Source organism: Grammomys surdaster, unplaced genomic scaffold, assembly GCF_004785775.1.
Source record: "Grammomys surdaster isolate TR1022 unplaced genomic scaffold, NIH_TR_1.0 126271, whole genome shotgun sequence".
NCBI lineage: Eukaryota > Metazoa > Chordata > Mammalia > Rodentia > Muridae > Grammomys > Grammomys surdaster.
This window is the reverse complement of record NW_021621071.1, coordinates 68,271-82,707: the sequence shown is the minus strand read 5'-3', so window position 1 is coordinate 82,707 and position 14,437 is coordinate 68,271. Positions and strand designations below refer to the sequence as shown.

At 37.1% G+C, this 14,437-nt stretch overlaps 1 protein-coding gene across 1 annotated transcript in view; it reads left to right on the top strand.

Moving 5' to 3' along the window:
- Window positions 1-14,437, top strand: part of LOC114613680 (neuron navigator 3) — a gene marked incomplete at its 3' end in the record, with an annotated part of 181,791 nt that overhangs the window by 136,303 nt on the left and 31,051 nt on the right. The window contains exon 8 of the mRNA XM_028759036.1: window positions 7,112-8,138. Coding sequence (XP_028614869.1) covers window positions 7,112-8,138 — 1,027 coding nt within the window. The remainder of the gene's footprint in view (window positions 1-7,111; window positions 8,139-14,437) is intronic.

Sequence of the window (14,437 nt, the reverse complement as noted above, 5' to 3'; positions counted from 1 at the left end):
GAGAACTTAAAGTTTTACAAGGTTAGAGTCCAAATCCATCATGGCAAGGAGAATGGCAGCAGCAGACAGGCAGCTATGGTGTAGAAGCAATAGCTTAAAACTCACAAATTGAGACAACAACCAGTAGGCAGACCTAGGGCAGGAAAGGCTAACTGAATGCCATGGGCTTTTGAAACCTCAAAACCTACCCCAGTGACATGCCTCTTCTAACCAGGCCACACCTTCTAATCCTTCCCAAACAGTTCCTCCTGCTGAGTACCCAGCATTCAAATGTATGAGCCTTGGGGATCATTTTCATTCAAACTACCATATTAAAAGACTTATAAATGTTTTAAATTATTCTTATTTTTATTTTTTTTATTGAAAATAGATTCTTCTCTCACACTATGCTTCCAAACTATTGTTTCCCATCCTTCACTCCTCCCCTTTCTCCCTCATATCCCCTCTCTCCCAGATCTAATCTCCCTTCATTTCCTCTTCAGAAATGAACAGACCACCAACAGACAACAGACAAGCAGGACCTTTAAAAATATTTTTATAAAGAATAGTCCATCAGCTAATAAATTGGTGTTGTGTGTGTCCAAGAAGGATAAAAACTATACATTATTTAATAATGGTACAATTTTATAATGAAAGAATTTAGGATATATTATTTAAATGTTATAAATAAGTAAGATGGTTATTTCTTTTTAGCTCTTAGAAATTGAAACATTTACATTTAATACTTTAAAATGTTTCATTTAGTACCTAAAGAAATCAATTCTACTAATCTAAAGAAATTGTAACTTGAGACAGGTAACTTGAGACATGGGATTCCATACACATTTTTATGAATGTTTAAGAAGATCTATTTTCACTTCCAAGGATATAGCTTAGTAAAAGAGCCTGGTGTAACTGAAACTTATAGTTGACTTCTAATACTTCAAACAAAAAAAATATCAAAATAAAAAAATGATTTTTTTGTTTGAAGAATTAACGAAATAATCTGAGAAATCTCTAGAATGTATTGTGTACAATAAAGATTTATTTATTCAAAGTATGACACAGTTCATTGATATGACTGGAGGTGGATGGATACAAGTGGATGGATACAGGCGGAATTCCAAATAGTGTGACACTTAATGGAAACAGTAGAGAAACACAAACCTCACTTCAATATCTCACAGAATTCTATTACTAAAGCATTCCACCAAAAGTATGCTCACTTCAACACATGAGTTAAAATATAAGCTCACCTTGCCATAAGGTATTACTTGCAGAGATGGCTGTGGTAGAAATGTTATGGTAGAATCCAGTGCCACTACTGCACTCCCTATTCAAATGGAGGGTCAGGACAAACTTCTCGGAACAAATGGTGACATGAAGAAAGTGTATTTTGTAAAGCTTTCCAGAATGCTTCACTCTCTTCTTCTGATCATCTGCCATTCAAAAGCTAACAATGTATAACACGGATGATATCAGCACTTATCTGAGCCTGTGTCCTCTGAAAGAGCGCTGTAGACAAATGCATCCTCTGAAGACAACCACATACCTAATCACTGGGAGTTAGATCTGGCGAGAACCACGTGGTGACACATTTGGGCATACTCTTTATGTGTTTAGAGAAATGTTAACAAACTAGTTTTTTGTTTTACAAAATCTGTGCAACGCATTTGAGAGGGAATACTAAATAGCTCAGTTATTGGAAATATCAATTTCCTCTGTTTTGTGTGTGGCCCAGTTGTGAGGTACATGTCTGAGTTCTGAGCTGTAAACCGAGGTCGCTGGGCACAGCTCCTTAGAGAGGAGATTTTCCATGTTTCTATGTTGCTAAGAGATTTGTTGCAGTACCAGAGGGAATGCCAGAACCTTCTCACTGTTTCTCCCCGGTGGTTCATACACTAAACATTTACTAAAGAGGACAGCATCAAGCGTCTTTTAGTGTGGTACCTTCTGGTGGTTATTTACACCCAACCAGAAACTAGTAGGATTGATACCAAAGATCTAGTAACACATTGACTCAATGCTGTAAGCCATTACAGTTACCCTGAGTTTTGCATTAGTTTTCCATTGAAATTCAGATACCTATTGTCAGCTAAGCATAAGACATTCCTCTTAAAGACATTTTTGCTTATTTTTTATTTTCTCCCAATTCTTGTAAAATGAATAATAAGAAACTAAACTGTTTTATCTCTCCTATATAATACATATATTTTACATTAGAGAAACATTAACAAACTAGTTTTGTTTTACAAATATATATATATATGTATGCATATATATATATGTTTTTGTTTTATGAACATGAGAATTTGCCTACATGTGGATACATATATCACATGGATGACTTATGCCTATGGAGGCCAGAAGTCATTGGAACCACCAGAAATAGAATCACAGATAGCTTTGAACAGCTATGTAGCTCCTGGTAATCTAATCTGGGTCGTCTACAAGAACAGAAAGTATTCTTAACTGCTGAACAATCCCTTTAGCCTCAAAGTATATGTTTTAATTATTATTTTAAACTACTAATAATTTCATTGTGTTTACCATAGCTCTTTTTTTTTACTGTTTACTATAAAATATATCAGTATAATAATTTCTGAAATCTGAGTTTTCAGCTGTTAGCCCAGCTATGAGCACATATGAAGTAAGAAGTCCAGTCCACTGCTGTTTATATGCACATGCACAAGTACTGAGGGATCTCATTCATCACTACAAATAGTGAATAGCAGGTCAGTCAATAGAAGCATCCCAAATAACACAACCCTTCACAATGTAGCTCTGACTTTGCAAGTGGTACCGGCAAGTGTACACAGAGAGGACAGTGTCTGTGTAATAGCATCCTGGGCTTCTGTTGAGTCGCTATGAAACAGTGGCTGGAACATTTCACAAGCCTTTGTAAGGCAGTGTACTGAGACACGATAAAGCCAACACACATGTTTATACCCGGGTCATGCTTTGAGACCTTTCTCCTTTTACTAAGATGTTTCTGGGATGCTACTGTGAAACAAATTGATCTTCTATGTATTGATCATTACCAATCTTATGACCACAAACCCGTAATTCCATTGATTCTTTTCTTCCACAAGATCCCTGTGCTTAGGGTGTCCTGTATCTGAGGCTAGCATTATCATGGAGACTTAGCCTGTTCTACAGAGAGCACTTTCCAAAGACTCCTGCTGCTATCATTTTCAATATCACCTTATATGCTGCTTAGTTTTACGTTTGTTTTCTTTTAACTGAGTAAGAATTTTAGCAGTGAAAAATAGATGTACAGATATAGGATATTTTTTTGTGTTTCTTATGAAGACGATAGCAGTCAACAATATGGATTCGAGGCTCTAAATGACTGAAGTTCAGCAATGACAGTATCTCTAATCTTCCCGTGTCTATTGTAACGACCGTATTTACTCTAATGTATTGAGTTTAAGAGTAGACTGGGGTTGCTTCTGAATTGTTGATGCTGTTATGTGCAGGTTTAGGAAGGCAGATGATGATGTGTCAAGTTTAGATCATTTGGAGCCATGAATTAGTATATGATGTCATAATATATATGAGGGGTGTGTGTAAGTGAATTATCAGGGTAGAGTAGTATACTAGATAAAGTCATTAATATTATTTCTATTCAAATTCTTCTCAGTGGGAAAGAAAGCAAACATGATTCGAATGAATACTCATTTAGCTTCCCGTGAGAAAGACCATCAAAATTTCAGGGTTTATAGAAAATGTACAGAACAAAGAAGTAACTACTTCCTCTCTGAATCAGACAAGAATAAGTCTGATCCAATGTTTTGGGCTGTCCTGAGTCTTGCTGTGTGTGCTTTTGAGAACAATATACTTTCTTTTTATGAAGCTTCAGTTTTCTCTTTCTGGCAAAGGAATTTTCCGTAGCATGAGTGGTTGTTATGGGTTTTAATGCAAGGGCACGTTCAAAAATATCTCACAAAATATTTAGAGTACTAAGTTGAGATCTCTTACTTAGTGGTTAGAGTTGGTGATGATTGGTATATAGATGCAAGAGAAGAAAGATTAAAAGAAAAGTTTGTCATTTAGGGACCAGAGATAAGAAGTATCAATCACTACAAACTGAAAAAGGCCATAAACATTCACGGCACAATCAGACTGTTTGAAGGACTTTATATGGTCTTGATTTCCTATAGCAAGATATATTTGTAGTTAGAAGCTAACTTATTAACCTTCAGAATCACGCCACTGGGTGCAGGGTGCTCACTATTGTATATGTAATTGGCTGAACCAAAGGTTCCCACTTGACCGACTCTGTAGAAGGGACAGACACTGCCACTTCAGCTGCTGCTGTTTTGTACTCTACCGTGAGGAGTCTCAGGAGATTTCTTCACTTGGGCATTTATCTGATACTCAGCGACCTGTGGTTTGTCCTTTTAAAGAATCCCAAGGCTCCTTACAGCTGCCATATGAAGACAGCCTGGGGACAGGCTGAGAGCTGAGCATTGCGAAGAGTCTAAGATGTGTGCACTCAGCTGAAGCCAATTTTACAGCTGTTGCCATGACTATTACTGTGCTGTGTGGGGATGTCATAACCTAGAGTCTCACGTGTCTTATTCTGAGGTGTAGTGGCGTTCAATTTCCTCTTCTGTACTTGATCTCTATTGTCTACTTAGCTAATGTCCTCAGCTTGTTTTTTTTTCCTAAGAAAGGAACAGCATTACTTTTCTTGTCTATCAACCATTTCAAAGGCATCCTGAACTCTTTCCCATTCTTATCCTTACGATCATTTCCACATCCTCAAAGCCAGGGCACTTTTGACTTGTAAACAAATATACAGTAGACTCAAACTAATTTCTTGGCTAAAATGAAGAGAAGATGGACTAGAAACTGTGATGTGCTTTATTTGTTCTTATTGATTCTCTGCCATAAACATCGTAGTACCCACATGAGCTTAGATCTGAATAAGGTTCTCAGACTTCAATGAAACCAAAAATATTAACACTGTGTAATTAGAAGGCATTGCTTAATTTAGCCATCATAGATGTCATCATAATAGGAAGTGGGGAAATGAATTAATTCAACCCTATCTACTCCAAACATGGTCTGTGACCTGGGGTAATTATAATATTCAGAAGCTTGTTAGATATGCAGACTATCGGATCCTATGAAAGACCTGTTGAATCACAGTACACATGCACTAAGATGCCCAGATAGCAATGGATCCCATTAAACTATGAGGTCCAATGAGCTGTAAACATAAGTCACTCAAATAAAGAAACAGAGTCACATAGTGCAGGAGCTCTTGTTTGTGGTAAACTATTGACTGAGTTACTTAGATTCACCTAGGATGCTGAAATAGAAATGAAAGCTCTTCCTACCTCATAGGGCTGTTGTCAAATAGTAAAATTAACAACTCTTCAGTAGACTTAAATATGGCTGTTTAGAAATGTTACCGTTATTTTCCTTGTAGAATTGGAAATGCCAGAAATATTTTTTGATGGCAATGTGACAGAGTTTGATGAAGTCAGGGTGATATATCATCATGGTCCTCCAAGCTGTATTTCCAGAACATGCTTGGATTTTTGAGTGATTGTATTTCCCACCAAATTTGTTTTCTAATATATGTATATGTCTTTATAAATGGAAGTAAGTAGAAAAAAATGTATACTTCCTTAATTGTTTCATGAATACCCCTCTTGCCTTGAGCACTCATGTTGTCTGTCCTGGCTTTATTGGGCAACTCCGTGTAAGATCAGGTAACTCCCATTATCTCTACCATTACTTCACATACCCTGCTCTTCTGATGTTTGACATATGTCACCATACAGTGGCATTTGCCTTATGTCCCCTTTCTTTGCTCTAACATGATTCTACTAAGAGTGCCTTAAATCCAGAAGCCACTCAGTAAATACTAGCAGATGATATGATTAGACTAGGTTCTGTAGATAGAAGGAATTAAATTGTATTGATTAATATTCCCAGAAAAAAAGCAGAATAGTATGACAGTAATTTCATAAGATCAGTAAACATGTAAATTTATGCTGAGAGACAGATAATAGAAGGTCTTTGGGGAGCCTGTAAAGTGAGGAGGATGATAGACACCCTTGTCTGAGGATTATCGTGAATAAAAACAGAAATAGAGTTTGGATCTGGGGAGGTATTTCAGTATATAAAGGTACTGGCAATGCAATTCCAAAGACCTGAATTAGATACTGGAACCCACGCAGAATGCCAAATGCAGTAGCATATACATCTGTAATCCTAGAATTTCTACATCTAGAAGAAAGGTAGAAGGGAGTTGGAGACAGAAAAACCACCTAACAGCTCAGCCTGGCTGACCATGAAGAAGCAAAGACATGACGATCCTGTCTCAGAACAAATTAGGTGAGAAAGCAACTCCAAAAGTTATCTTTATGTGTGCATATACGCACATGCACACAAAGACACACAGATACACACACACACACACACCACAAAATATGACTTTAGTGGTTAGTTTATGTAAATAAATACAGTTAATTAAATGGCTACACCATCAATCATATTTAATCAGATAACAAGAAGATAATATTGTTGCAACTCAGAAAAAAAAATCTCCATTTCATAAGCAACACAGAACATTCACTTATTAGAATGAGCTGGACAACAAAAGAGTTTCTTAGTAGATGGATATTATCTTCGGACATATAAATACTGAGAGCTGATAAATTTCATTTGGTAAGAGTAACTTGCATACATGTTTTGTTTTCTCCCTAAATTGATCCCTTCCAAATGGTAACCAAAATATAAAGAGTGAAAATCATAACACAAAAATAATTAATGCTGTTTAATATGTCATTTTCAGTTCAGAAGAAATATGTATGTGATTAGGAAATACGTGGGATTGGAGAGAAGGCTCATTGGCCAAGAACAGAAGACGCTTTTGCAGAAGATATGAATCCCAGTACACATATTGGCTGGTTCACAACCACCAGCAACTCCAGTACAGGGAATCTGACTCCTTCTTCTGGCCTTCGCTGGTACTTGTACTCACATGCACATACCCACACAGAGGCACAGAGATACCTATTTTTTGAAGGAAAATAAAAACAAACGTACAATGGTGATATATAAATGACTAAGGGAAATTAATCTTTCTATTTATTTTCTTATTCATGTACAGATTCCCCCAAAGGACCCCAACCATCTTCAGGTATAAATGGAAACACACAACCTCCCAGTACTTCCGGGCAACCCCCAGCCTCGGCCATCCCTTCCCCAAGCACCAGCAAGCCCTGGCGCAGTAAGTCCATGAATGTTAAGCACAGTGCCACCTCCACCATGCTGACAGTGAAGCAGCCAAGCCCAGCCACGTCTCCCACACCATCTTCAGACAGACTGAAGCCTCCTGTCACAGAAGGGGTCAAAAGTGCTCCTTCGGGACAGAAATCTATGCTTGAAAAATTCAAGCTGGTTAATGCCCGGACAGCATTACGCCCCCCTCAGGCTCCCAGTTCCGGACCTAATGATGGTGGGAAAGAAGACGATGCCTTTTCGGAATCAGGAGAAATGGAAGGTTTTAACAGTGGTCTGAACAGCGGTGGCTCAACAAACAGCAGTCCCAAAGTGTCACCTAAATTAACCCCTCCAAAAGCAGGAAGCAAAAATTTCAGCAATAAAAAGTCTTTGCTGCAGCCAAAAGACAAGGAGGAAAAGAACAGGGACAAGAATAAAGCCTGTGCTGAGAAGCCGGGCAAAGACGAGAAGGATCAGGTGACGGAGGCAGCACCGAAAAAGACCTCTAAAATCGCAAGCTTGATCCCAAAGGGCAGCAAGACCGCAGCAGCCAAGAAAGAAAGCTTAATTCCATCGTCCAGTGGAATTCCAAAGCCAGGCTCAAAGGTGCCCACGCCAAAGCAAACCATCTCACCCGGCAGTGCAGCAAGCAAAGAGTCTGAGAAATTCAGGACTAGCAAGGGAAGCTCTTCTCAGGCCTTCCCAAAGGGCATCACTACAGAGAAAGCAAGCACGCCCAGCCTCTCTGCTCCTTTGGAGGGGAGGGAAGCTGGCCACGCATCTCCCTCCAGTTCCTGTGTTATGCAGGGAGCACACAGCAGTGGACAGAGCCCAGGCAATGGGGCCGTCCAGCTCCCTCAGCAGCAGCAACATAGTCATCCTAACACTGCCACGGTGGCTCCGTTCATTTACAGGTGAGTTGCCCTCTGTGGGCCTGCGTTCACACATCTTCACATTTAGACGTGTGACATCAAGTTAAATGGGCATTTGAGAACGTTTCTCTTTGAAGCTACAGACTGGAATTTGGCGCAAACACTTAGTCTGCAGAAACCTTCCCATATGTCAGGCCTTATTCTCTCAGAAGCTGAGGCCTTCAAACATTAACTTCCATCCAGTGAAAGGCAGGATAGGATGGGGTGGCATACATTTCTCATGGTTAGTTTGTCGTCGTACTTCTCTGTTATGACTGGCAACTTAGGGACTGCTATTGGTGCATGCTGTCTCCTAAAATAATTCGCAGACTTAAGGCACTCAATTTTTTATTGTCATGTTTGGGATAAAGTATGGGATAAAGTATATCATAATGATAAGTTGGCCCCAAGAGCGTACACATGTGTACTGAATTCCCAGCTGTGCCATTCACCAGCTCATGACTTTAAACAAGTCACTTAAATTTTCCCAGACTCATTTCCTTCAACTGTTAATAGAGTTTAAAGTAATAACAACCATAATGGATATATATGTTCTGCACTCTGGTATAGTGTAAGTCACTAAATGTTTTTAGAAGGTATAGCATTCACAAAGTAAATGTTATACTAAATTCCTACTGCTAAGTACAAGTTTGTAGATGAAAATAATTATATAAGTCATATATTTGTATTTTGCAGTTTTGTATTTGGGGTATGCATTCTAAACTATATATATCAGATGCAATTATATATTATATCTAAAAATATGTACATGTGACTATACAGTTATCAAAGAAGCTAGTTTCTCTTGTGCTGTGACCTGCCTCATCGATCAGTCACTAGTACAAGCCTAATTTAGTTCACTGTCAGCCTCTGTCAGTCACTAGTGTGAGCCTAATTTAGTTCACTGTCTGATTAGTAAAGACCTTACCAAAGGAAGAATAATGTCTCCTTTGGTCCCATCCTTTTGGAAAGTTGTCAGATTTAAATGATGTGAGATATTTTAAGAACAGGAAGCAAGACTTCATATAATTATCACAGAGTCAAGACTGCAGTAAAGTATTTATTAATGTACTGGATATATGGCTTTAAAAACGAAAGCCAAGAATTGTAATTGTTTATTTTTTTTTTACCTTGAAAGAACCCAATTTTTCCAAGTTCCTATATACTCACTAAGAAAAATTTTTAATTGTTACATTTGTTAAATTTGATTGGGGGGAGGGAGCATGTGACAGCCCTGATATTACTCCTTTTCAGACTCCAGTAAGTGTACATTTAAGCCTTTGTACCTGGGTCAGGAGAGTCAGGTGTTTCTCATTCCAAAGTCTGCAACTGGCTAATCAGAAATGAAGATGCCTCAGTCACAATCCGCATTTCAGTGATGTAAGAAAAGCAGGCAGCTTTAAATATATCAAATGCAGCACGTGTGTGCATTTCAAATAGTTTTTCAAAGACATCAATCATTTTCTAATTTGGTTTTTGACATCAGTCATTTCTAAATCAAATATTGTTTGTCAATGAAAATGAATAGCTACACTTACATATTCATCCAGCTAATGTCTGCAAGTGGCGCAGTCTTATTTTATTTGTTTACTATGATAAACAAATGAAATTTTCATTTAAGCAAATGAAAGTTTGGTGGATTCCATTTGAAAATACAATAATTTATTCCACCTTTCTTTTTTCTTTTTTTTTTCCCCAAGACAGAGTGTCTCTGTGTATTCCTGGCTGTCCTGAAATTCACTCTGCAGACCAGGCTAGGATTAGTGGTGTGTGTTACCACAGCCAGTGTGATTCAGTACTCTTACTCTTGATTAAAATTCAAGATAATCCTATTGCAATTTTGTATTTGGGGCATGCATTCTAAACTGTATTCATCAAACACATAATTATAGATTATATCTGAAAATATATACATGCTTCTATATAGTTACTAAAGTAACCTATTTTTACTCTATATTGCTGCTGAATTTATCTTATAAGACCAGATAATTCCTTTGGTGGTAATTCCTAAATTTTAAAAAATTAATACATAAAATTAATGCAATTACCATGTAGATCATCATTTTGCATACGAAATGATTAAGTATAGCTAACTGACATGCCTTCATGCACAGAGTTACCCTTTGTGTCAAGAGCACACTTCATACTCCCTCTATAGAATTTGCATGCAATTTATTATCACATGAAGTCACCATCTTGGACTGAACCTTAGGTCTCCTAAGCTTGTTTCTCCTATTAAAAACAAATTTTGTGTCTCTGAACAATAATTCCCAAAACCTTCCCTGCCACGAATGTATGACTACACTCTAGTTCTCTGAGATCAGCCTCCCCCTTCCCTTTTTATATCTATAATGCAAGAAAGATTACATTTCTTACCTTCTTGTTCTACACTTTGTATCAAATGACAGGCTTTCTCCTCATTTATATTTGAATAATATTCCATTGCATTTGTGTAGAGTTATGAGGAAGGAGTGCAGCTTACCTGCTAGTACCTGTTGGTATGTCATGAGATCCAAACAGATTCTCCGTACACTTTGAAACTTTCATTTCTCCCTTGAGAGAAAATTTTAATAGATGTGTGGTGTTATGGCCCACTGGCTAGGAACTCAGAGTAGACACAGTCTTGCATTGCTGTTGTTTGGGAACGTGGCCCAAATGCACTTGAGGCCATGGATCTTAAAGCCACATTGGTTGCCACCAATGATTGATCATGTGACTTCTAAGGATTTTGAACTTCAGTTTTTCAGTCTGTAAAATGGAGATGAAATAATCGAAGCTACCTCATATGACTCTATTCAAGACTGAGTTGATATTTATGCTATGTTAATGACATTTTTCATGTGTTACACAGCCTTCTACAAATTTTTCAAATGGTGATTGATGAAGGCTCGCTGTTTTTGAAAGATTGAAGGAAGCAATTCCATGTAAAACCATCATCATTAGTGATAATGATTATAGTTAGGTTATTGTCAATAAATATAAAATAGTTGAAATAAATAAAATGGACAAAAAATTGTATAGTACTGTATGGCAGAACTATGAAATATTATCACAAAATTTTATAAGTAATAAAATTATATCCTCTAAAGGTAGAGTTTTAAATGCTCATGCTTTACTGTCATGAGTGAGACATGCTTATATTTCTGATTCATGGCATTTTGAGGGTGGAACTCCATGGCCTTTCTCATTCTAACTATTCCTGTTAATATAAGAATCCTTGCTGGAACCCCTTGACATGGTTTATAGGAGTTGTTAATTTTAGGTATGATAATACTTATGATTTATGACTTTATAACTGTAGTATCATCTTTTATAATATCACCTGTAAAGTGCTTGCTTACTGAAATCGCCCATGTTACAAGATTGATATGCATTTCCTGACATAAACTTCACCACAAATCCATGAGTATGTGACAGTTTCCCTATTTATCAGAAATGGAGGAGCAGTGATGTAAATTCAGAAAAGTAATGATCTCAGAAATTCATAGAGCCTGCAAAATTTGCCTCTGAAATGGATTCCGACTGACTACCCACATTTTATGTTCAGTGAGCCCGAACATGAGGACATGTTCCCCTCTGCTTGTCAGTTCTTTCTGCTATATAGAAAGAATGAGCATTATTATCAGGAAATTCATACTAGGAAAATGTCAGTAATATGTTTTAAGATTTCGTAATCACTTGTAGTTAGGGCATGGCAGTGAATACCTGTGGATCCCGGCACTTAAGTGTGAAGTTAGGGGAACTGAATTGTTGTGACCAGCCTTCTCTAGAAGAAGAAATCATTTACAATAAAAAAGTATGAATTTTTAAATTAGTATAAATTGGCATAATGTATACTTTTCATATGAATGAACATGTCCAAATGTATAATATTTAGATACTTAAGTAACCTACATAAAGTTGAAAATTATTGGGGTGAGGGTGATTTATTTCCCTTTTCTTTCCCTAATGTAGGCTTTCCTTACTCTCTGAGTTAGGTTAATATTGCTATGATAAAACTCCATGACCAAAATCAAGTAGGGCAGAGAGGGTTCATGTCATGTTGTATTTCCAGGTAATAGTCTCTATCCCTGAGAAATTCAGAACAAGGAGTCAAAGAGAGTAAGACCCTACAGGCAGGAACTGAAGCACAAACCATGAAGGGACACTTCTTACTGGCTAGCTCTTCATGACATGCTTAGCCTGGTTCTTAATTCAAAATGACCTGCCAGTAAATGGTACATCCCCCATGTGATGGGTCCTTTCTAAGTCAATCATTAATCAAGACAAATTTTCATAGACTTGCCTATATTCCAATCTGAGTGGTGTATTTTCTCACTGATGTTCCTTCTTCCTGGCTTATGCCACATTGACAAAAGCTAACCAGGACCCTTATTTAATTACCACCCCTAGTAGAACACCAATATATGGCTCATAATACTCTCTCTAACCAATTGCACATTCAGAGTTCCATAAATGCAATGTTAGTTTATGATAGTTAAAGGATTCCATGCAATCTAATTGTTAATCCAGTACAACACAATTCACATAACATTTATAATTCGATTATCCCCACCAAGTATTAAATATTTTAATGTTATTATGATGTTTACTCACATGATGGGGAGAGAAAACCTAATATTAAAAGGTAGAGAATTTAACCTAGTTACTACGTTCAACAGAAGAGGTTCTCAACCATCACAGTCATTCAAATTAAAATAGTGTGCCTTTATAAGTGTTTCTTTGACTATAGAAATATCTAGGAGATGATAAAATGATAATTTGACAGAAGTTCGACAAAAGAGAGTCACTGCATTCTATTCTTTTTATATATCCATCCAGATAACTTACAGTGGTGACACAAAGGTAAGGGACATGGCAAAAATATAATGACATATGTAAGACATTGCTGGTATAAAAGTCCATTGTATTCGAATCAATGTTGAAGAGTTACTTTAAATTCTTAATAGAGAGTGTAGTCAATTCATGTTTAATAGAGAAGTTACGGTAAGAAGTGAGACATAAGGAGAAAGTTGAATGCTGTCAGGTATAAGGAAGAAGGCTAGACCATCACCTAAATCTGGTATTGGGCAATTTTCCAATCCAGGTTAAAAGGAACAAAGAAATATATTATGAAGTGCCACATACGTTCAAATAATTAGAATAGCCAAAGAGATTCTCATCAAAATTCATGCCCATGTGGCTGGAGGACTAAAAAAAACAAATGGGAAGAAAATTGAATATTTTGTTCTTTTTATCACTCCTTCCCAAAGTGTCCAACTTAAGCTAGTCCCACCAATTCTCTCAAAACATAATCCAAGTCAACCATTTCTTCCTATTACTTTCCAGTTCTCACCAAATTGCCAGTGAGTATCTCCACTTTTACTTCAGGGCCATTTGCATCATACATACTGCCAAAATTTGAACTTTTGGAAATATAACTAATATAGAGAGATCTCTGATTTATGATGGTTTAGCTCAATTTTTTTGACAGGATAATAGTGTAAAAATGATGTGTCATCCAATACAAACTGCACTTTTTGCTGTTCAGACTTTAACCCTTTTCTGAGCTGGGAATGTGCAGTAGGATATTTTCAATGAAACTGGGCAGTAGCCAGAAACTGCATCTCCCAGTTAGCTATGAGATCTCCTCAGTGAACAGTAACAATGTACGGTACACCTACAGCTGTATTTGATGTGTTTTGACCTCACATTTTTCAAGTTATGCTGGGCTTTGTAAATTGAGGATAACCTATATCATATTCTATCTTATATAGTCATCTATTGGCTCTCTTCTAAGCTTCACAAAAATCGCTCTCCTTCTACCTATCACTCAAGGTGCATTTGCATCCCTTCTCTGCATAGCACATTGCAATGTAGCAAGCTTTCTGTGATATACATTACCTAATCATGCTCAAGAGCCTTCACAGACAATCTCTCTGCTGCTGGAGACTATTTTCAAGATCTATAACTCCTCTCCACTTACTGGCTATTTCTTGCAGAAACCATCATGGCCACATACTCTGAGAATATCCACTATGTCTCAGCCAGTATTTGTACCCCTAATCCCTGTAGCTTTTGTTGCTATTTGCTATTTCCTTGTTTATGTAATCATCTAGAATGACTTCAGTGGCTTGCATATGTATTGTAAGATAAGTAGAAGGTCAACATTATCTTAGTTTTGATTCTTATTGCTATGATTTAAAGACAAAAAAAATAGCCTTCCAAAAGCAACATAAGAAAGAAAGGATTTGTTCTGGCTCACAAGATCAACTAAAAGTATTAAGAGCTTTTTATAGAGTCTAAAATTCAGGACAAGCAAT